Consider the following 23,672-nt stretch of genomic DNA (forward strand, 5'->3'; position numbering starts at 1 on the left):
CAGCTCCAAAGCGAGGAAGAAAGAACCACGAATACAATCCACTTTGTTCTCCTGCTCCACGACCGAGCTCTCCTTTGTTCCATGGCGTGATCGTTTAAAAAAACCCAAAATAACAAATCAATGAGGTTTTTTTTGTCCCTCCTCAAATAGAACAGAATACCTTTCCGCAACAGCCGACCTCATAAAGAAGCCAAACTCGTCAATACGTATTTAACAGGAAAACTGCGAATTTGACCGTAAGCGAACAAAACATCCCACTGAAATGACGTGAAAGAGAGGATGGGCGTAGATTAAAATAAAAGGTGCAACTAATATGAGATGGTAGACTGACACCAAGTGTCCAAAAACTGTACAACAACGTTGGGAATGAGACCCAAAAAATGACTGTAGGTACATTAAAAAAGAAAGAATTTAAAATAGTTTTGTGATATTTTTTGTCAGTGACCATTTTCAAAAACGAGAAAATAGGAATAGTAGGTCCAAATGAATATAACTTTAGCTTTGAACCATTTAGACAATTAGCAAGTCTTGAGAAACTCACTCAACCGGTAAGCCATCAAGTCACAAACTGCGTGTGCCAAATAAAAAGGAAGAGACATACGAAGTTTCAGAACCACAGACAGCAACCATCCCAAAAAGAACTGAATACGGTAGCTATAAACCCACAATCTTTCATCAATTCGGAAATTGACTTTGGGGCCACCTAATAATTACCATATTCCCCACGGAAGATAAAGAGCAAAAAAAAAAAAAAAAAAAAAAAAAGAAAGAAAAGAAAACAGAGAAGGGCAAGTTTCTCTGAATTGCACCTCTGAAAGAGGGAAATGAGCTAATTGATTAAATTTTCAATAAGAATAAAGAAGCATTTACTCAACAATCTCTAGAATTATATCCAAAAGCCCAATGACATGTAATATGCCCAATAAGAAAATATGAATTCTCACATAAACAAATACAAATAGGATTTTTTTCTTCTCACATTTAGAACAATAACAACTCCTTTTAGACCAATGAACTGTTGAAAGATGAATAGTGGTCACAGCGTTTAAACCCTAAAAGAAAATAATAAACTCGCAGAATGTTTTCCATAAAGAGAAAAACTAAATTGTCATTTGCTTAAAAAAAATCTCATGAAAGCAAAAAATTCTAAGACAACAATGTAGAGAGACAGAGAGGGAAAGAAACTGGCTATATTGTCATCTCCAAAAACCACTAAACAACTGCAAAGAAATAAAATGTATCTGGAAATTAGTAAAAAAGTACCTAGTAAAATACTTTTGATTGACATAAAAAAAGCAAATGAGCAAAAGAAAAATATGGAAAGTGTAGCAAAAGGTTCTACCATACCTCATCGGATGTTTTCCTCCTGTCAGGAAGCACAAGTGTGTTTGCATGACTTCCAGGAACTATGGTAGATCCAACACTCATTCTGGGTCCCACTAACATGTAGCGTTTGTCTCCAGATCTGTACTGGATGCTGTGACACAGTGTTCCATCATAATTGGGCTCTGGCAGATATTTGGAAGTATAGTCTGTGGACTTGGAGCACTGCATTGCAATCAGCACGATGATGCTGATGAGAAACAGCAGGGAAACGGAGCCCAAAGTGATGATGAGGTAGAAAGTCACGTGACTGTCTTCATCCTCCGCTGCTGCACTTTGAACATCAGAAGCTGCAAAAGCCTCTTTGGGCTCCACAAGTTTGACAATGACAGTAGCTGTTGCTGAGAGGGAAACGTTGCCATTGTCTTTGACCAGGATGAGCAGTTTGTGTTCAGCCTCGTCTGTCTCTGTGAACGAGCGGAGAGTTCGGATCTGTCCTGTATAGCGGTCCAAAGCAAAGAGACTGTGGTCAGTCACTTGCTGCAGTGAGAACAGCAGCCAGCCGTTATATCCTATATCAGCGTCATAGGCTCGCACTTTAGTCACCAAGTGTCCTGCGTTCACGTTGCGGGGAATCTCCTCCACCCCTTCAGCAGAACCGTTGGAGCTGACTGGATACAGGATGACTGGAGCGTTGTCGTTCTGATCCAGAATGAACACGTTCACTGTCACGTTGCTGCTCAGAGGAGGACTTCCAGAATCTGTGGCAACAACGTGGAACTGGAACGTTTTCACACTTTCAAAGTCAAAACTTTTCAGAGCTACGACTTCTCCACTTTCTGAGTTTACATTCAGAAATGATGTAAACAGATTATCTCCATCTTTCTCTCTCAAAATTGAATAAGAAATAAGAGCGTTGCTGCCGTCATCACTGTCATGAGCTGTAACTGAGAGAATTGTTTTTCCTGGACTGTTATTCTCCTTTATGTAGAAGTTAATGGGATTCTGTGAGAATGTGGGGACGTTATCATTCACATCAGAAACAACAACTGTGATGCTTTTCTCTGATGACAAGGACGGTTCTCCTGCATCTTTAGCTGTAATCATCACTTCATACTGAGTCTGCTGTTCACGATCTAAAACTTGTTTAGTTACTAGAGAGTACATGTTATTCTGTGAAGATGGGTTTATTGTAAAAGGAAGGTTCTGGTTTATGAAGCACAGAACTTTTCCATTGATACCAGAATCAGAGTCTCTGACACTGATCAAAGCTACTGTGGTGCCTGGTTTAGAATCCTCCGGGAGCGCGCGTGAAAAAGATGTTACTTCAATCACTGGAGCGTTATCATTGATATCCAGAATATCAATGATAACCGTTTTTTCTGCTGCTTGTGTTGCTGCACCTTTATCTGATGCTTGAACGTTTATTTCATATCTGCCACTCTCCTCAAAATCGATTTCACCAACTACTGTAATAACACCAGTCTCAGGGTTTAGATGAAACAACTCACTTGTTTGTGGATCAACGTCACTCCCAAAAGAATAAACAACTTCTCCATTTGATCCTTCATCCAAATCTGTTGCAGTTACTTGGATCACAGTTGTTCCAACAGGAGAATTTTCTTTCAGATGAACAACATATGAATCCTGACTAAAAACTGGAGGATTATCATTCACATCAGAAACGTTGACAATGATGGTCATGTTTCCGGATCTCGGAGGTTTACCTCCATCAAAGGCTGTTAAAAGTAAAACGTGACTCTTTGCTGTCTCTCTGTCCAGCGGTTTTTGGAGGATTAAAATTGGTGTTTTACGATTATCACCACTACTTTTAACTTCTAAACGAAAATGCTCATTTTGACTTAGTTTGTATTGCTGAACAGAAAAGGATCCAATATCCGCGTCGCGCGCAGCTTTTAACTGGAATCTCGCTCCCGGCACAGCAGATTCGATGATCTCCAATATTCTTTCATGATCAGGAAAGCTCGGCGTGTGGTCATTTATATCCAAAATCTCCACGGACACATAATGGACTTCCAGCGGGTTGTCTAGGGCGATCTTCACATCAATAACACAAACCCTTTTTCGATCACATATTTCCTCTCGGTCAAGCTTTTGGTTCGCATACAAAACACCGTCGGCATCATTAATCCTGAAAAGAAGCTCAGCAGCGCCAGAAACCACACGGATCGCCCGATCTTTCAGCGTGATCCTTTCAAGACCCAAATCCTTTGCCACATTTCCAACAGCAGTTCCTTCATCCACGTCCTCGGAGACAGAGTATCGTAATTGTGCCAAAGCGCAGCTCCAAAACGCAGCAAAAAGAACAAAGCAGACTGTCCGATTTGCGCACACACCCCGTCTCTCTCGGTGCCTTTGTTTCATGATGCAAATGTGAAAAAAAACTGAAAAACACGGCGTCCGGTGGCTAGACTTTGATGGATTTAGGTAACCCACCTTATTCGAAGTAATTATCCAAATTTACTGCCAAAAATCTTGCTTAAAATGTGTGTTTAAGCTGGAGGTTTACACGACTACGACTGCATCGACCTGGGAGGAAGGGTTCTCTTAAATGATTGGAGAACCGACAAGCAAGTGGTATTTGTTATTATACTTCCGCCAAGTGGCAATAAATTGCACTGCATTGGCGTGTTGAAAGGAACAGCCAAATATGAAGAAAGTGCATTTGATGACAACAAAGACGTTTAAAGTCACAGGAAAGATGTGATTTTTATCAAGCAAGATGAATTAATGTTACCAACGCCTCACACAATTCATAACAGAAGATAAACTCGTTTAAATTCAAAGAGATGTGTTGACAGGTCTGGTAATATATTATTAAAAAAGAGAGGAAAAAAATGAATAAATAAAATAAATTCGTGGCTGAAAAATGTCCAGGACCATAGCTACGCTTGACACCCAGAACATAAAAAGCGCAAACAACCATTATTTTTTTACTATCAAGAAGACATCCTTAAGCTTGATTTAGCAGGTAAAACTCAAATTGTTTTAATCTAGTTCAGTGTTGGTTCACTTTGTTTGGTAGTTACTAAGTACAGCTTAGTGGAAGGGAAACTTGAAAGCCAAAACATATGACGCACAAAAGAAAAAATTAAAAAGATAATTCAGAAAAAGGTACTTAAAGTGCTGATATTTAATGATTAGCATCCATATGCTGTATTCATTGATTGCAACTAATAATGAAAAACATTTTTTGGCCGACATGCTTACAATAAATCTGAAGTGAACTGTACGATTCATTACCTGGACCTGTAAGCATTAGAACAGGTAAAGGGAAAGCAAAAAGTCAGCTAATAATATCTGATGGTGGACTCATCATTAAACACTTGATGACACGAATTTGTTAAACTAAATATTATCCAGGTGACAAAATAATGCACAAAACATTATGAAAAACAAGCAAAAACATGTTTCAGACAATATAATTAAAACTCAACACTAAATCAAAATGCACAAAGATCAGTCCAAACAACAACTTTAAGAGGACACTCAGCAGCAACATCAGAAACAAGAACAGCATGTTCTTTAGTCAAGAAGCCAAAGAGAACCACACATGCATCACAACTACTACAGATTCAATACTCAACATAAAGGAAGCGAAAACTTTCAACTGGACTCGACCCTAAAAAAGACGAATCGCAAAACCATTCTCAACAGACAACACATTTAAAAAGCCACACTCATTCTCTCCTTGAACAGTTTCAGGACCAAGGACAGCGTAAAATAGACAGAAAGCTTTATGCTCAGGGGAGATGTACCATGCTTACCTCATCTGAAGTTTTCCTCCTGTCAGGAAGCACAAGTGTGTTTGCATGACTTCCAGGAACTATGGTAGATCCAACACTCATTCTGGGTCCCACTAACATGTAGCGTTTGTCTCCAGATCTGTACTGGATGCTGTGACACAGTGTTCCATCATAATTGGGCTTTGGCAGATATTTGGAAGTATAGTCTGTGGACTTGGAGCACTGCATTGCAATCAGCACGATGATGCTGATGAGAAACAGCAGGGAAACGGAGCCCAAAGTGATGATGAGGTAGAAAGTCACGTGACTGTCTTCATCCTCCGCTGCTGTACTTTGAACATCAGAAGCTGCAAAAGCCTCTTTGGGCTCCACAAGTTTGACAATGACAGTAGCTGTTGCTGAGAGGGAAACGTTGCCATTGTCTTTGACCAGGATGAGCAGTTTGTGTTCAGCCTCGTCTGTCTCTGTGAACGAGCGGAGAGTTCGGATCTGTCCTGTATAGCGGTCCAAAGCAAAGAGACTGTGGTCAGTCACTTGCTGCAGTGAGAACAGCAGCCAGCCGTTATATCCTATATCAGCGTCATAGGCTCGCACTTTAGTCACCAAGTGTCCAGCGTTCACGTTGCGGGGAATCTCCTCCACCCCTTCAGCAGAACCGTTGGAGCTGACTGGATACAGGATGACTGGAGCGTTGTCGTTCTGATCCAGAATGAACACGTTCACTGTCACGTTGCTGCTCAGAGGAGGACTTCCAGAATCTGTGGCAACAACGTGGAACTGGAACGTTTTCACACTTTCAAAGTCAAAGCTTTTCAGAGCTACAACTTCTCCACTTTCAGAGTTTATGTTTAAAAATGATGTCATTTTATTGTCCTCTGCTGCACTTCTGAGTAAATGGTATAAAATATGTGCATTTTCTCCATCATCGCGATCAGTAGCTTGCACTGTCAACACAGGCCCACCTGGTGGATTGTTTTCAGTCAAATAGAACGTGTAAGGGTTCTGGAGAAATTCTGGTTTGTTATCATTAGTATCAGACACATAGACACTAATTGTTTTTTCAGATGTTAATGCTGGTTCACCCCCATCTTTAGCTATGATTGTGATATCATATACTGATGTTTCTTCCCTATCCAGTTGTGATTTTGTCACAACAGCAAACATATTATCCTGGATTGACTGACTTAAGGTGAAAGGGGTATTTCCGTCAATAACACTGATAATTTTTCCATTGATTCCTGAATCTGAATCCGTTATACTCAGAAGTGCTACAGTTGTTCCAGGTCTCGAGTCTTCAGAAACGGAACTCGACAGAGATGCCACTTCTATTTCAGGAGGGTTGTCGTTTATATCTTCAACGTGAACTATTACGCTTTTATAAGTTCTTAATGGAATAATTCCTTTGTCAGACGCCTGTATGTCAATGTCATATCTATCTTGTAATTCATAGTCTACATTTTCTTTCACAATTATCTCCCCGGTATCAGAATTTATTTCAAACAGCTCTCGAATTGTGTCTTTCACTTCACCTCCAAATGAATATGTGACTTCTCCATTAATGCCATCATCTAAATCGGTTGCATTGACCTGAATTACGGTCGTGCCAATTGGTGAATTTTCTTGCAGCACAGCTGTGTATGTGTCTTTTGTGAAGACTGGCATGTTGTCATTAACATCTAGAACATCGATATATATTTCTAAGGTCCCGCTCTTTTGAGGGGTGCCTCCATCAGTCGCTGTGAGGATGAGTTTGTGTCTGCTTTTGGTCTCTCGGTCGAGCTGCTTGTGTAATTTCAAAATAGGAGTTTTGTCCCTCCCGCGGTCCTTAATCTCTAGACGAAAATGATCATTTTGGCTGATTTTATAACTTTGGACAGAATTTGCTCCACCATCTGGATCGAGGGCGTTTTGTAGTTGATACTGTGCGCCTGGTAAAGCAGACTCGGAGATCTCAAGCATCTTTGTTTTTTCGGGAAATGCGGGTGAATGGTCGTTTAAATCTGTTATCTCCACTGTGATGTAATGTATTTCTAGCGGGTTTTCAAGAACAGTTTTAAGGTTAATTACGCAAAGATTGCTGTCCTTACATACCTGCTCTCGGTCTATTTGCTGGTTAGAATAAAGGACCCCGTCATCCTCGTTTACCTTAAACAGTGATTCTGTCGGGCCGGGCATAATTCGAAATCCCCTCTTCTTCATCACGTTCAGATCTATTCCTAAATCCTTTGCTACATTCCCAACGACGCTCCCCTCCCGGAGCTCCTCAGATATCGCGTATCGTAGTTGTGCTCTCACAGCATCCAACAGGAAAATCAAAGCAAGCAAGCAGAGCAGAGGAGATCGCTGGCGCCATGAAGACGGACCCCTTTGTTTCATTTTGTGTTGCGTGAGCAAAGATCCGAGCCCTTCCGTTATTCTCCGCGCACCTTCAGTGTTATTCCCAATCAAGACAACAGATAATCCACTCAATTCCCAACAAGTTGGAAAGAAAACAACCACAAAGCGTCCGCAGTTCCAGCCTTCCACCCGGAGATGCTTTCTAAACGAAGTAAAGCGGGACGGACTCGATTATTCCAGAGAGGCAAATCCACTGAGCTATACTGATAAAGTACTGCCACCTTGTGAAATTGTGTGAAAGTGCATGTTTAACATCTCTATTNNAAAAAAAAAAAAAAAAAAATCTGTTCTTATGGAAGTACGAAGACATAGTGTTGACACCACTGTGTTTTCCGAGCCTCTTTTTTCATAATATTCTTTAACAACCTATCATCTTTTAAAGTAAAAATGTGTTTTAAGATTTCAGGAACCCATGAAAAGTAGGTTGGTGTACAAACTTGAGAATTTTGGGTAATTAAAAAAGCATAAACTTATAAATATCAACTTCATATATAAGACAATCAGTAAATTTTGAGGCACTTTTCCTTTAGAACACTGAACTAATGAAAAAAATAACGTTACAGCCCCAGTAAATAAGAATAAAGTCACAAAGAAAATGTACAAATGATGGCTACATTATCTTTAAAGAGCCCTGCTTCAGAGAAACCTTTTAGAAACATTATTAAACTTTAGCCATATAGTTATATACAGTGATATCCAATTCTGTTTTAGTTATTTAGGAAACAAGCTTAACCAAAGGTAAGATAGCTCACACTGCTTGAACTGAAAACAGAAAAGCTTTGGAACTCAAAGATCACTTATTGAACCTCTGAAAGGGAGACAAACTTGCTATTTTTTCTAAATTGTTCTAATGCACCTATTTAAAACAACAGGTAAAAAAATAGATAAATAAAATACTAGATTGAAAATTTAAATATCAATAAATTAATTTTTAAAGACCAAAGAAGCAAAAGAAAAAAAAACAAAGAATGTAATGCATAGGAAAAACATATCCCAACATACCTCATCTGAAGTTTTCCTCCTATCAGGAAGCACAAGTGTGTTTGCGTGACTTCCAGGAACTATGGTAGATCCAACACTCATTCTGGGTCCCACTAACATGTAGCGTTTGTCTCCAGATCTGTACTGGATGCTGTGACACAGTGTTCCATCATAATTGGGCTCTGGCAGATATTTGGAAGTATAGTCTGTGGACTTGGAGCACTGCATTGCAATCAGCACGATGATGCTGATGAGAAACAGCAGGGAAACGGAGCCCAAAGTGATGATGAGGTAGAAAGTCACGTGACTGTCTTCATCCTCCGCTGCTGCACTTTGAACATCAGAAGCTGCAAAAGCCTCTTTGGGCTCCACAAGTTTGACAATGACAGTAGCTGTTGCTGAGAGGGAAACGTTGCCATTGTCTTTGACCAGGATGAGCAGTTTGTGTTCAGCCTCGTCTGTCTCTGTGAACGAGCGGAGAGTTCGGATCTGTCCTGTATAGCGGTCCAAAGCAAAGAGACTGTGGTCAGTCACTTGCTGCAGTGAGAACAGCAGCCAGCCGTTATATCCTATATCAGCGTCATAGGCTCGCACTTTAGTCACCAAGTGTCCTGCGTTCACGTTGCGGGGAATCTCCTCCACCCCTTCAGCAGAACCGTTGGAGCTGACTGGATACAGGATGACTGGAGCGTTGTCGTTCTGATCCAGAATGAACACGTTCACTGTCACGTTGCTGCTCAGAGGAGGACTTCCAGAATCTGTGGCAACAACGTGGAACTGGAACGTTTTCACACTTTCAAAGTCAAAACTTTTCAGAGCTGATACTTGTCCGTTTTCTGAGTTAATATTTAAAAAAGATCCGGCATCATTTTCACTCCTACCTCTATCAATATGGAAAGAAATAACAGCATTTTCATTTTTGTCAGAATCAAATGCACTCAAAGTTAATATTGCCTTTCCTACAACATTGTTTTCCATCAGATAAAAATCTAATGGGTTTTGATCAAACAGTTGACTGTTGTCATTTACATCTGAAATTTCAATTTTTAATGTTTTAACAGCAGATAGTGGTAATATCCCACAGTCCTTTGCCTGAATTACTATGTCATAATATGAAATCTCCTCCCGATCTAAGTTCCCTTTTGTAACAAGTGAATATATATTCTCTTTATAAGAGGGTTTTAGCTCAAAAGGGACATTATTATTTATATGTGCGATTACTTTTCCGTTAATACCAGAGTCTCTGTCTGTCACACTTATGAGTGCAATAACTGTGCCAGGTTTTGAATCTTCAGGTACAGAATTAGAGAAGGAGGTTACATCAATTTCTGGGTCATTATCATTTATGTCTTTTATCTTTATGACAACTTTGCATCTACCAATCAAAGGAGGAGTTCCCTTATCAGTCGCTTCAACATCTATTTTGTACATTTCTGATTCTTCAAAATCTAGACTTCCTTTAAGCTTAATTTGCCCACTTTCACTGTCAAGTTCAAAAGTTTCATAAACTTTACGAAGCAATGTTTTACCGAGACTATACTTAACTTCCCCACTAATTCCTTCATCTGGATCAATTGCATCGACCTTTCCAATAATATTGCCCACGGGTGTGTTTTCATAGATTTCAAATTGGTATGTGTCCTGCATAAACGTGGGGCGATTGTCATTTATATCAAGGACAGTAATAGTCACATTTAGCATGCCTGATCGTGGAGGTTTGCCTCCATCGACTGCTGTTACAAAGAGCAGATGCGCACTCTTTTGTTCTCGATCTAAATGTTTTTTCAACACTAAAAACGGAACTTTGTCCTCGTCACTTTTGCTTGTTTCTATATCAAAATGTTCATTTTGCGTCACTGTGTAAGTGCGGATGGAGTTCACCCCAGCGTCCGGATCACGAGCCGGCTGCAGCTGGAATTTGGTTCCCGGAGGTGTATGCTCGGCGATTTCAAACGTTTGCTCCTTTTCAGGGAAGCTTGGAGCGTGGTCGTTTACGTCAGTAATTTCTACAACAACATGATGCATTTCCAAGGGGTTTTCAACGAGAATCTTCAGCTCCATGAGACACGCGCCGCTACCGTGACACAGCTCCTCCCTGTCGATTTTTTCTCGAACCTCCAATGCGCCATTGTCGGTATTTACATAGAAAAAAGAATGTTTAGACACCGAAACAACGCGAATCCGTCTAGCGAGTAAAGAGGCTTTATCCAAACCAAGATCCTTGGCAACGTATCCGACAATGGTTCCGTCCTTCACCTCCTCCGGAACCGAGTACCGCAGATCAGCCCGAGCGTGCTTACAGAAAACCAGCAGCAGAATAAAACAAAAAGGAGCACAGCAACGATTCCTTAATCCTCTTCTTCGCGCCATCATAACCTTTTCCTCATGAATGCCAAAGTCTTTTGCTATCGGAAAATATGTCATAGATCTGAGATGAACAATCTCACCCCTCTTCCTTTCTGTCAGCAAGTGAATTATCTGCTATGGAAGCGAAACAAAAGATTTTCTTTGGGAGGGAGTCAGTCACAAATGTGGGTCCGTGGTGTTGTAGTGACACCATGAGGACAGAACACCCTCACGCAATATTAAAGAAGGATAATATGAGATCAAATATAAAGCTAAAAAATGTCTATTGACTGTACTGCTGGATTTCATGTATTCCGTGCTTAACACAACATTTGTTCACCTTTAAAAAAAACAAAAATAACTAGAATAAAGTATTAGAACATCCCTACTTATTTTAATACATTTGTTATTGTTTAAAGTTATAATAGTGAAGGTAAAGTGACAACTGACTGGAAAATGTGGTCTTCAAAGTTAGAATAGAACTAGACAGCCAGTTACAGTAGTTTAGACAGAACACGCTTTTTATGTTCAGCACCACGGACAGCGAAGTGAACCAAAGGTCTGAAGGAGCTGTTACGGAATGTTACTTCATAATAAAAGCATTTAAACAACCAGCAACATAATATTAACAATAAAATTAAAAACTTAGACTTTATAAAATGGAGAAAAAATTCTGCTGTTCCTTGGTTGTTTGTCTCAAAACACAAATCCCACAGCAATCATTGTACAAAACCTGCAGACTTAAACCCGCCAAGAAACTGATAGAACAAAGCATGTCTTACCTCATCTGAAGTTTTCCTCCTATCAGGAAGCACAAGTGTGTTTGCGTGACTTCCAGGAACTATGGTAGATCCAACACTCATTCTGGGTCCCACTAACATGTAGCGTTTGTCTCCAGATCTGTACTGGATGCTGTGACACAGTGTTCCATCATAATTGGGCTCTGGCAGATATTTGGAAGTATAGTCTGTGGACTTGGAGCATTGCATTGCAATCAGCACGATGATGCTGATGAGAAACAGCAGGGAAACGGAGCCCAAAGTGATGATGAGGTAGAAAGTCACGTGACTGTCTTCATCCTCCGCTGCTGCACTTTGAACATCAGAAGCTGCAAAAGCCTCTTTGGGCTCCACAAGTTTGACAATGACAGTAGCTGTTGCTGAGAGGGAAACGTTGCCATTGTCTTTGACCAGGATGAGCAGTTTGTGTTCAGCCTCGTCTGTCTCTGTGAACGAGCGGAGAGTTCGGATCTGTCCTGTATAGCGGTCCAAAGCAAAGAGACTGTGGTCAGTCACTTGCTGCAGTGAGAACAGCAGCCAGCCGTTATATCCTATATCAGCGTCATAGGCTCGCACTTTAGTCACCAAGTGTCCTGCGTTCACGTTGCGGGGAATCTCCTCCACCCCTTCAGCAGAACCGTTGGAGCTGACTGGATACAGGATGACTGGAGCGTTGTCATTCTGATCCAGAATGAACACGTTCACTGTCACGTTGCTGCTCAGAGGAGGACTTCCAGAATCTGTGGCAACAACGTGGAACTGGAACGTTTTCACACTTTCAAAGTCAAAGCTTTTCAGAGCTGAAATTTCTCCTGTTTCAGAGTTTATACTGAGGAAACTTGTTGCGTCATTCTCACGGACAATGTGATATGAAATTACTGAATTTTCATTAACATCCATGTCTTCTGCAGTCACTGAAAACAGAGATGCTCCAATTTTGTTGTTTTCTGTCAGGTAAAAATATAATGGGTTCTGTGAGAACTGTGGGTTGTTATCATTAACATCTGAAATCTGAATCCTGAGAAATTTGAAAGTAACCAAAGGTGGATTGCCACAGTCAGTGGCTTGTATTGTTATTGTGTATTGGTTCTCCTTTTCTCTATCAAGACCATCTTTTGTAACAAATGAATACATATTTTCTTTATAGGAAGGTTTAAGAGCAAAAGGTACATCATTATTTAAGTGAAGAAGTATTTTTCCATTCAGAGCTGAGTCTTTATCCGTTACGCTTATCAGTGCAACAACTGTGCCAAGTTTTGAGTCTTCAGATATGCTTTCTGACAATGATTTGACATCAATCTCAGGAGCGTTGTCATTAACATCTTTTATTTTTATAATTAGCCTACATCGACCTATTAGAGGAGGTTGTCCTTTATCTGACGCCTGAATGTCTAATTTGTATGTATCAGATTCTTCAAAATCCAGTCCACCTTTTAATTTAATTTCTCCACTTGAAATGTCAAGATCAAATATGTCATAAACTTTACGCGGTAACATTTTGCTGAGGCTATACTCTATTTGTCCGTTCGGTCCCTGGTCTGGATCTGTTGCATTCACTCTGGCAACACGTGTGCCTACAGACGCATTTTCTTGTATTTCAACTTGGTAAATCTCCTGACTAAAAGTGGGACGGTTGTCATTGGTATCAAGAACAATAACTGTTACGTTCAGAGTTCCTGTTCTTTGGGGTCTACCTCCATCAACTGCTGTGACAAAAAGAACGTGTTTGTTCTTTTGTTCTCTATCCAGTGACTTCTTTAAAAGTAAAAATGGAATTTTCTCTTCATCGCTTATTTCTATGTCGAAGTGTTCGTTTGGCGTTAGTGTGTATGTGCGGATGGAGTTTGCGCCAGCGTCGGTATCGCGCGCGGCGTGCAGCTGGAATCGCGCACCAGGAGATGATTGTTCTCCAATTTCAAAGACTTGCTCCTTTTCCAAAAACACCGGGGAGTGATCGTTCACATCTGTTATTTCTACTACAACGTGATGTATTTCTAGAGGGTTTTCAACAAGAATCTGCAGCTCGATGAGGCACGGCCCGTTCCCCTCACACAGCTCCTCTCTGTCGATTTTCGAACGTACCTTTAAGGCCCCGTTATTAGAATCGACGTCAAAATAATGGTCCTTAGATTCAGACACAACACGGAAACGACGATCTTTTAAAGAGGATTTATCCAGTCCGAGATCCTTTGCGACATTTCCTACCACCGTTCCGTCTTTAATCTCCTCGGGAACAGAGTACCTGAGTTCAGCCACAGCATGATGACCGAAAACCAGCAGAAAAGGCAAAGAAAACCAAATCCAGCAGCGCTTCTTCAAACGAGGCCCCGCTCCTTTTTCCATCGTTGTCCACCACAAACAAAAACCAAAATCCCTTTAGATTTTCATCTGAATATCCTAGATACGATCAAAAGGCCGTCTCATTCGCACCCCGTTCCAGTGCATCTGCAGCCGTGAAGCAACAAACAAAAGCTCGGAGAAAGGAAGGGCTTTTCTTTCCATGCAATCGTTATATTACAGCGACACCAGGAGGACATAAATGTGCATCATCCAACATGTAAACATGATTCAGTAAGAATCACAAAAATAAAAATATCTGGCAACAAAACCATTAGAATGAGCAAAAAGTCTAATGTACATGAATGAAGCTTATTATTGTTTCGTTTTTGCAATGTATTTGTCAGCAGATGATATGCATGGTGTTTTTGTTAACAAACAAGAGATTTCAAAGTTCAGTACCATGGTCAGAGGTGGAAATTCCTTTCAAAGGAAGTCATGATTTTTTACAGCTTTGATTTAAAAATAATTGATCAAACATTTAAAATACTATTTGAACAAACTTTAAAACATTGTAGCTTTTGAAATACATCTGAACATGAAATATCTTCAGTTAAACCGCATATGGAGCTGAGTAACAGTATCCTGGTGGTACTGTTTTAATGCACTAATTGTAAGTTGCTTTATTTAGTTTCATGTTGTGCAAAATAGGTTCAACACAAGATACAGCTTCACTTTTGAAACTGAGGCAAATCAGTTATTTGCTTCATGTCCCACTTTTAAATAAATCAAATAACAAACTTTCAAAAGTGAAATTCTAGAACCAGTTAAGCGAAATTCCCCAAGTGTGCAGGGCTGCGAGTTAATTTAGATTAGTGCGTGTATCATTACAGTTTTTTGTCATTGGAAATTAAATCAGTGAAGCCACCATAACATATATACGCCTGAAGTGATTACAGTGCATTCAGTGTTATTTATTTTATTTTATTATTATTTTACTATCTAATTATTGACAAAACAGCAGAGTTTTCAGGAAGCGAGCTGAACCTATTTGTAGATGTAGGAGGAAATAATGTAACATTCTATCCTTCACGTCATTGACCTTTAATAAAAGCTCAAAGTTTTGTTGTTTCCTCAGGAATGTGTGCAGCTGCTGATCAGCTGGGAAGGTGATTTTGTTCAAGTCTGTTTCACTGTGCGTAAAAACTCCCACTGTGGAACTCAAGACAGCTGAAATACTAACTACAAACACCTTACTGCGGAAAACATTCCCTCTTGTTTAAATGTTGTCAAATGGAATTAATATAATCTAATTAGAAATATGTGAAGAAACAGGAAAATACATCTCCCTAAGTCTGACACAAATAAAATATCTTGTAAAAAATATTTTTCACTGCTAAAAATAAATGACTAAAATATTGTTTTAGTCTGAATGTGATGCCTGCAAGCATGGGTTTTTGTAAACTCAATTTCACTAATGATTTATTCAAAGTTACAAAAAATGTTTCCTAAAATTAAAACAACTTTCTTAGAGGAAGGTTTTAGTCTATTTTTGTTTTCTTTTCCTCATTGTTTGAAAAAAAAGAATCAAAGATAACATATATACAAAAAATAATAATTAATAAAATTTACAAATATTGAAAAATGCAGGCTTTTCTTCGGTCCTGCAGGAACCAGGAAATCTCTAACGTCCCATGAAAAATTAAAAAAATTAACCCCAGAGAGAAGGCACACTTTAAAAAACACAAAGCAATGAAAAATAATCTTGAAAACATAATCTTGAAGTGATCTGCTTATTATCACAAACAACAACCACACAAAATGCCACACAAGACCCACTTTGTTAAAGCAGTGTAACCCTAACAAATCTCGGACTTGAAAATGATCACTAAATCAAAAGGAACAACAAGCGTTCAAATGACAACTTCAGAAGAACATTCCAGCTCTATAAGCAGCAAGGAGCAACAAGAACAAAATAGATTTTCCATGGTGAGTAATGAGAAGGGTGTTCCAACACCTGATAGAACTAGTAGATTCAACACTATACCCAAAGAAGGTAAAACTTTCAATGGGATTTGACCCCAAAAACAGATGAAGAGAACTACACGTATTTACTCAACAAACAGTGTAAGAACCACTGACAGCATAAAATTAAGATAAAAATTGCAGTCAGGTAATAAGAATCATGCTTGCCTCATCTGAAGTTTTCCTCCTATCAGGAAGCACAAGTGTGTTTGCATGACTTCCAGGAACTATGGTAGATCCAACACTCATTCTGGGTCCCACTAACATGTAGCGTTTGTCTCCAGATCTGTACTGGATGCTGTGACACAGTGTTCCATCATAATTGGGCTCTGGCAGATATTTGGAAGTATAGTCTGTGGACTTGGAGCACTGCATTGCAATCAGCACGATGATGCTGATGAGAAACAGCAGGGAAACGGAGCCCAAAGTGATGATGAGGTAGAAAGTCACGTGACTGTCTTCATCCTCCGCTGCTGCACTTTGAACATCAGAAGCTGCAAAAGCCTCTTTGGGCTCCACAAGTTTGACAATGACAGTAGCTGTTGCTGAGAGGGAAACGTTGCCATTGTCTTTGACCAGGATGAGCAGTTTGTGTTCAGCCTCGTCTGTCTCTGTGAACGAGCGGAGAGTTCGGATCTGTCCTGTATAGCGGTCCAAAGCAAAGAGACTGTGGTCAGTCACTTGCTGCAGTGAGAACAGCAGCCAGCCGTTATATCCTATATCAGCGTCATAGGCTCGCACTTTAGTCACCAAGTGTCCTGCGTTCACGTTGCGGGGAATCTCCTCCACCCCTTCAGCAGAACCGTTGGAGCTGACTGGATACAGGATGACTGGAGCGTTGTCGTTCTGATCCAGAATGAACACGTTCACTGTCACGTTGCTGCTCAGAGGAGGACTTCCAGAATCTGTGGCAACAACATGGAACTGGAACGTTTTCACACTTTCAAAGTCAAAGCTTTTCATTCCAGATATTTGCCCAGTTTCTGAGTTTACATTCAGAAATGCGTTTATATCGTTATTATTTCCTTCTTTCACTATATGATAAGAAATCACTGCATTTTCATTCAAATCCATGTCTGTTGCACTAACAGAGAACAGTGGCGTCCCTGCAGCATTATTTTCTGATAAATAAAAGTAGAGTGGATTGTGAGAGAACTGTGGACTGTTGTCGTTCACATCTGATATTTCAATGTTGAACGTTTTAAAACTGGATAATGACGGATCACCACAATCAGTGGCTTTAACTATTATTTCATAACGAGGATTTTTCTCACGATCAAGACCGAGTTTGGTTGTAACAGAATATATATTTTCCTTATATGAGGGCTTTAATTCAAATGGACCCTCTGTTTGAATTTCTGTTCTGATTTTCCCATTAAGCCCAGAGTCTTTATCAGTCACACTAAGCAGAGAAATGACTGTGCCTGGCTTTGAGTCTTCTGACACTGTGTTTGACAGTGATGTGATCTCTATTTCTGGTGGATGGTCATTTAAATCGTTTACCTTTATAATGACTCTGCACTCTCCAGTGAGAGGAGGTGTTCCTTTATCAGAGGCTTCGATATCCAGCTTATAAACATCAGTCTCTTCAAAGTCCACGTTTCCTTTTACTCTAATCTCCCCTGTTTTTCTGTCCAACTCAAACGTCTCATAAACTTTTCTTTTCAGTGTCTTTCCAAATTTGTATTCAATTTCTCCGTTTATTCCTTCATCCAAATCAGTTGCATTCATTGTTAATATAACTGTATTTAATGCTATGTTTTCTTGTATTGTGATTTCATAAGACTCCTGCGTAAAAACGGGTCTATTGTCGTTTATGTCAAGAACAGAAATCCCGACATTAAGCGTTCCTGACCGAGCAGGCTTGCCTCCGTCCACTGCTGTTACTACGAGAGAGTATTTGTGTTTCTTCTCTCTGTCTAGTGATTTCTTTAGCACTAAAAATGGGATTTTGTCATCATCACTTTGACGGATATCGAGCTCAAAGTGTTCGTTGGCCGTCAACGTGTAAGTACGGATAGAGTTAATTCCCGCGTCAGGGTCTCGAGCAGCGTGCAGCTGGAACCGCTTTCCTGGTGTTGTATGTTCAGCGATATCAAATGTTTGATCTTTTTCTGGAAAACTGGGAGAATGATCATTGACATCAGTGATTTCTACAACCACATAATGCATTTCCAACGGGTTTTCCACCAGAACTTTAAGCTCCATTACGCACGCACCGCTCCCGCGGCAGAGCTCCTCTCTGTCGATTTTTTTCTGAACATAAAGAGCCCCATTATCCTGGTTTACCTCAAACAAAGCGTCCTTCGTTCCAGCCACAACGCGAAAACGACGATCACTCAAAGAGTTTATGTCAAGCCCAAGATCTTTCGCAACATTCCCGACGACGGTTCCGTCCTCCACCTCCTCCGGAACAGAGTACCGAATCTGCGCTGAAGCCTGTTTTCCCAACAGCAGCTGAAAGGCCAAATGAAAAGCAATCCAGAAGCAGCATCTCGCTCGATCTAGTCCAGCGGTCTTCATTGTTATCCAGTGAAATTAATACACAAAGGAGATACCGACTTCCACACGAGATTGTTTGTTTAAAAAAAAAAGAAAGAACGCATTTAGAGAATCTCCGTGTATCGGACACTGCCACACGCTACGCCTCGTTCTCTTCGTTCAGTGAGGAAACAAAAGACCTGAAAGGGGAGTGACAGTTTCCTCCTGAATTTCCAACGATGTACCAGTGACACCCAGAGGAGAATATAACCAATCTGGCTGACCCAAATGTATAAAAACTGTACAAAATTAGTATAAAAGCATCATCTCATTTCAAACAGGGCATGACATTATTTTTAAACAGCATCAATTCACTAGGTTCAACATTTAATAGCTTTTCAAATGTTTTCCATCAAAAGTGCAAAAATTAAAAGAAAACTCTCCATTATAGTAGCAACACACAAACGTTCTTTTCAAATGAAAATTATGCTCAATCCATAAAGCCAAAGAATATATATGATCTAAGTTAAATATGTACTGTATGCATAGGCTTACAATAATCTGCTTTAATCAAATTTGTAGTTCTCTACAGTACCAGATATGAAAAATAACTTTTAACCCCCCCTTATTTTTAATTATTTTAATCTTAATTTAGGTTTTTGAGGCCGTTTTGTTAGGATTTGGTGAATATTAAAGGGAAAAAAATGGCTTGGTTTGCAAATATGACGAATAATAAATTAGAAAAATTAAATTGTCTAAAAATATGGAGAAATTAGTAAAATATTTTGTTTTGCTTTTTTATGTAACATGAAAATCAATTTATTGGAAATATATTACAAAGCGAAGGAGGAGATAAAAATTAATTGAGTGACTTTTTAAAAATTGTATTAGTGCAAATCAATTACTACAGCGACTTGAATTTATATATATATATATATATGGTTAAACCACTCGAAAAGAACTTCAAATGTTTTCAATACAAACACTGATCTGTGTTTTTTTTCCCCTCGTTTCACGTTGATGTGTCTCTTCAGGACCATGGACAGCGAATAAAACTGAGTTTAACTATAAGGTAAAGAGAAAAGGGGAAATATACTCATATATAATACAAAGAATTAACAACTAAGAACTCTGAGCATAAAAAGATTATATTATATTATATTATGAAATAATATATGTTCAAACAAGGCCTTTATATCTTCGCTAGATTCCCAAACATGGACACTTAAGTAATTGATGGTGACTTAGAGCAGCTTAAAGTTACTTTTCAATGACTTTTTTTCCGCACTGTGGATTGATACCTTAAAACTTGATTTATAACTCGCTAATTGATTTTTGTTTTACTCTAGAAAACAGGCATTGTCCTATTTATTTGATTTTATTTTAGAACATAAAAATGTGTACCATTCCTGTAATGTTTTAGCCTGATACTATTTTTGAAATTAAGTCTAAAGAAATTTCAGATCCTTACATTTGCAGTGCATTGAACTCCCAACAAGTCAAAACTTATTTTTTTCTTAATGTTCATTAAAAATAAATCAAATGTCCTGCTGTGTAAACAAAGAAATGCAGGTTTTTGTTAGCTCGTGCAAAAATCAATAAATAACCAAAATTACATAAAAAATTGCAACATTTGAGCTCTGGAAAAAAAATATATGAGAGATTTAAAAATTGCCGTTGAAAAAAAATTACCATAGCAATGTGCAAAACATTACATAAAATAATCCAAAGAAACGCACCAGACTATATAGTTAGAGCAACCTTAAACCAATGTTCCTCCATTGTTAAGAAAAAAAAAACTGCCATCTAAAAGTCATCACTAGATCAAAAGGTACACTGTACGTTAAAACACCAACATTAAGAAGACAGATGGGGACCTGCATCGCTGCCTAGCTGTGGTGAGGTAGGGTCCCTGCCTGTGATGCTGCACCTGGCTGGCTGTATGGCTATCCTCAGAGGAAGAGGCTCCACCTATAATAGCGTTTCTGACAGCTAATGTCCAGCGTTAAGCTTGTCTGTTCTCTATCATTAAAGGGAAATGTGAAAGAGTTAGGGGCTGCATGTGAATCAGGGTGAGGGGGCAATATGTATTTTTATTGAATCTCACATTTTTCATTGTTGTATTTGTTTTTCAGATTGTTTTATTTATGTATAAAGCACTTTGTGTTACATTTTATATGAAAGGTGCTATATAAAAATAAAGTTTGATTTCTTTTCATTTCAGCATTAAAAACAGAAATACGAAAAAATATCATTACTTTTTATTATATATATATTTTTTTGTCAATAAGCCGAAGAGTGTGAATGACGAGAAAACTATGATTGATCCAATAACACTCTAAAGGAATCAAAAACGTTCAACTAGATTGGACCCAAAACTAATAAACTATTTAGATTGTAAACTAAAAAAATCAGTTTGTGAAAGCAATTCATTTCCAAAGACACATGTAAACTTGAAAAGACTATTTTAAGAAATTCCTTGAAACAAAATTCCTTACCTCATCTGAAGTTTTCCTCCTATCAGGAAGCACAAGCGTGTTTGCGTGACTTCCAGGAACTATGGTAGATCCAACACTCATTCTGGGTCCCACTAACATGTAGCGTTTGTCTCCAGATCTGTACTGGATGCTGTGACACAGTGTTCCATCATAATTGGGCTCTGGCAGATATTTGGAAGTATAGTCTGTGGACTTGGAGCACTGCATTGCAATCAGCACGATGATGCTGATGAGAAACAGCAGGGAAACGGAGCCCAAAGTGATGATGAGGTAGAAAGTCACGTGACTGTCTTCATCCTCCGCTGCTGTACTTTGAACATCAGAAGCTGCAAAAGCCTCTTTGGGCTCCACAAGTTCGACAATGACAGTAGCTGTTGCTGAGAGGGAAACGTTGCCATTGTCTTTGACCAGGATGAGCAGTTTGTGTTCAGCCTCGTCTGTCTCTGTGAACGAGCGGAGAGTTCGGATCTGTCCTGTATAGCGGTCCAAAGCAAAGAGACTGTGGTCAGTCACTTGCTGCAGTGAGAACAGCAGCCAGCCGTTATATCCTATATCAGCGTCATAGGCTCGCACTTTAGTCACCAAGTGTCCTGCGTTCACGTTGCGGGGAATCTCCTCCACCCCTTCAGCAGAACCGTTGGAGCTGACTGGATACAGGATGACTGGAGCGTTGTCGTTCTGATCCAGAATGAACACGTTCACTGTCACGTTGCTGCTCAGAGGAGGACTTCCAGAATCTGTGGCAACAACGTGGAACTGGAACGTTTTCACACTTTCAAAGTCAAAGCTTTTCATTCCAGATATTTGCCCAGTTTCTGAGTTTACGTTCAGAAATGCATTTATATCGTTATTATTTCCTTCTTTCACTATATGATAGGAAATCACTGCATTTTCATTCAAATCCATGTCTGTTGCACTAACAGAGAACAGTGGCGTCCCTGCAGCATTATTTTCTGATAAATAAAAGTAGAGTGGATTGTGAGAGAACTGTGGACTGTTGTCGTTCACATCTGATATTTCAATGTTGAACGTTTTAAAACTGGATAATGACGGATCACCACAATCAGTGGCTTTAACTATTATTTCATAACGAGGATTTTTCTCGCGATCAAGAACGAGTTTGGTTGTAACAGAATATATATTTTCCTTATATGAGGGCTTTAATTCAAATGGACCCTCCGTTTGAATTTCTGTTCTGATTTTCCCATTAAGCCCAGAGTCTTTATCAGTCACACTAAGCAGAGAAATGACTGTGCCTGGCTTTGAGTCTTCTGACACCGTGTTTGACAGTGATGTGATCTCTATTTCTGGTGGATTGTCATTTAAATCATTTACCTTTATAATGACTCTGCACTCTCCAGTGAGAGGAGGTGTTCCTTTATCAGAGGCTTCAATATCCAGCTTATAAACATCAGTTTCTTCAAAGTCCACGTTTCCTTTTACTCTAATCTCCCCTGTTATTCTGTCCAACTCAAACGTCTCATACACTTTAGTTTTCATTATCTGTCCAAGACTGTATTCAATTTCTCCGTTTATTCCTTCATCCAAATCAGTTGCATTCATTGTTAATATAACTGTATTTAATGCTATGTTTTCCTGTATTGTGATTTCATAAGACTCCTGCGTAAAAACGGGTCTATTGTCGTTTATGTCAAGAACAGAAATCCCGACATTAAGCGTTCCTGACCGAGCAGGCTTGCCTCCATCCACTGCCGTTACCACGAGAGAGTATTTGTGTTTCCTCTCTCTATCTAGTGATTTCTTTAATACTAAAAATGGGATTTTGTCATCATCACTTTGACGGATATCGAGCTCAAAGTGTTCGTTGGCCGTCAACGTGTAAGTACGGATAGAGTTAATTCCCGCGTCAGGGTCTCGAGCAGCGCGGAGCTGGAACCGCTTTCCTGGTGTTGTATGTTCAGCGATATCAAATGTTTGTTCTTTTTCTGGAAAACTGGGAGAATGATCATTGACATCAGTGATTTCTACAACCACATAATGCATTTCCAACGGGTTTTCCACCAGAACTTTAAGCTCCATTACGCACGCACCGCTCCCGCGGCAGAGCTCCTCTCTGTCGATTTTTTTCTGAACATAAAGAGCCCCATTATCCTGGTTTACCTCAAACAAAGCGTCCTTCGTTCCAGCCACAACGCGAAAACGACGATCACTCAAGGAGTTTATGTCAAGCCCAAGATCTTTCGCTACATTCCCGACAACGGTTCCGTCCTCCACCTCCTCCGGAACAGAGTACCGAATCTGCGCTGAAGCCTGTTTCCCCAACAGCAGCTGAAAGGCCAAATGAAAAGCAATCCAGAAGCAGCATCTCGCTCGATCTAGTCCAGCGATCTTCATTGTTATCCAGTGAAATTAACGCATGGAGGAGATACCGACTTCCACACGAGATTGTTTGTTTAAAAAAAGAAAGAAAGAAAGAACGCATTTAGAGAATCTCTGTGTATCGGACACTGCCACACGCTACGCCTCGTTCTCTTCATTCAGTGAGGAAACAAAAGACCTGAAAGGGGAGTGACAGTTTCCTCCTGAATTTCCAACGATGTACCAGTGACACCCAGAGGAGAATAAAACCAACCTGCCTATAAAATCAAATCCTATAGACTCAAATGTATAAAAAAATGTACAAAATAACTAAAAGTATCACCTAATCAAACACATGGTCTACTCCTCTCTTAGACAACAGAATTTCACTGGGTTTAACATGTTTTAACATACATAGATTGTGCATCACATCAAAAGTGCAAAAGTGCAATATTTCAAAGAAAACCGCTTTTCACAGT

The 23,672-nt window shown here is 39.6% G+C and overlaps 3 protein-coding genes across 7 annotated transcripts in view; all 3 read right to left on the minus strand.

Moving 5' to 3' along the window:
* The window catches only part of LOC112153550 (protocadherin alpha-C2), a 192,133-nt gene that overhangs the window by 148,681 nt on the left and 19,780 nt on the right, over positions 1-23,672 (minus strand). The window contains exon 2 of one of the 5 annotated variants that reach the window (XM_036213968.1): positions 20,875-21,661. The exons of 2 other annotated variants lie outside the window; for them this stretch is intronic. In XM_036213968.1, coding sequence (XP_036069861.1) covers positions 20,875-21,661 — 787 coding nt within the window. Of the gene's footprint in view, positions 1-5,111; positions 8,022-20,874; positions 23,469-23,672 lie in introns of those variants that run through there. 2 more of the 5 variants (XM_036213974.1, XM_036213976.1) reach the window with 2 other exon arrangements.
* LOC112153549 (protocadherin alpha-7) lies at positions 2,160-3,909 on the minus strand (the record flags this gene model as incomplete). Its single annotated transcript, XM_024283855.2, is given in 1 exon segment — positions 2,160-3,909. A coding segment is annotated over 1 exon segment (1,549 nt), but the record flags the coding sequence as incomplete, so codon positions are not given.
* LOC112153663 (protocadherin alpha-8) lies at positions 8,099-14,043 on the minus strand. Its single transcript, XM_024284030.2, has 2 exons — positions 11,597-14,043; positions 8,099-8,489 (listed from the first exon to the last, which is right to left on the minus strand). Exons 1-2 carry the CDS (start codon positions 13,934-13,936, stop codon positions 8,412-8,414), a joined length of 2,418 nt encoding a protein of 805 aa, XP_024139798.2. The 5' UTR covers positions 13,937-14,043; the 3' UTR covers positions 8,099-8,411.

Source organism: Oryzias melastigma, linkage group LG10 (assembly GCF_002922805.2).
Source record: "Oryzias melastigma strain HK-1 linkage group LG10, ASM292280v2, whole genome shotgun sequence".
Taxonomy (NCBI): Eukaryota; Metazoa; Chordata; class Actinopteri; order Beloniformes; family Adrianichthyidae; genus Oryzias; species Oryzias melastigma.

What these genes read in the sequence shown, in the direction of transcription:
- LOC112153663 (XM_024284030.2), bottom strand. Translation starts at nt 13,936, where the DNA reads ATGGAAAAAGGAGCGGGGCCTCGTTTGAAGAAGCGCTGCTGGATTTGG. An exon ending in GGAGGAAAACTTCAGATGAG is followed by an intron (nt 8,490 to 11,596) that starts GTAAGACATGCT and finishes ACTTCAGATGAG; the next exon opens with GTATGTTGGGATATGTTTTT.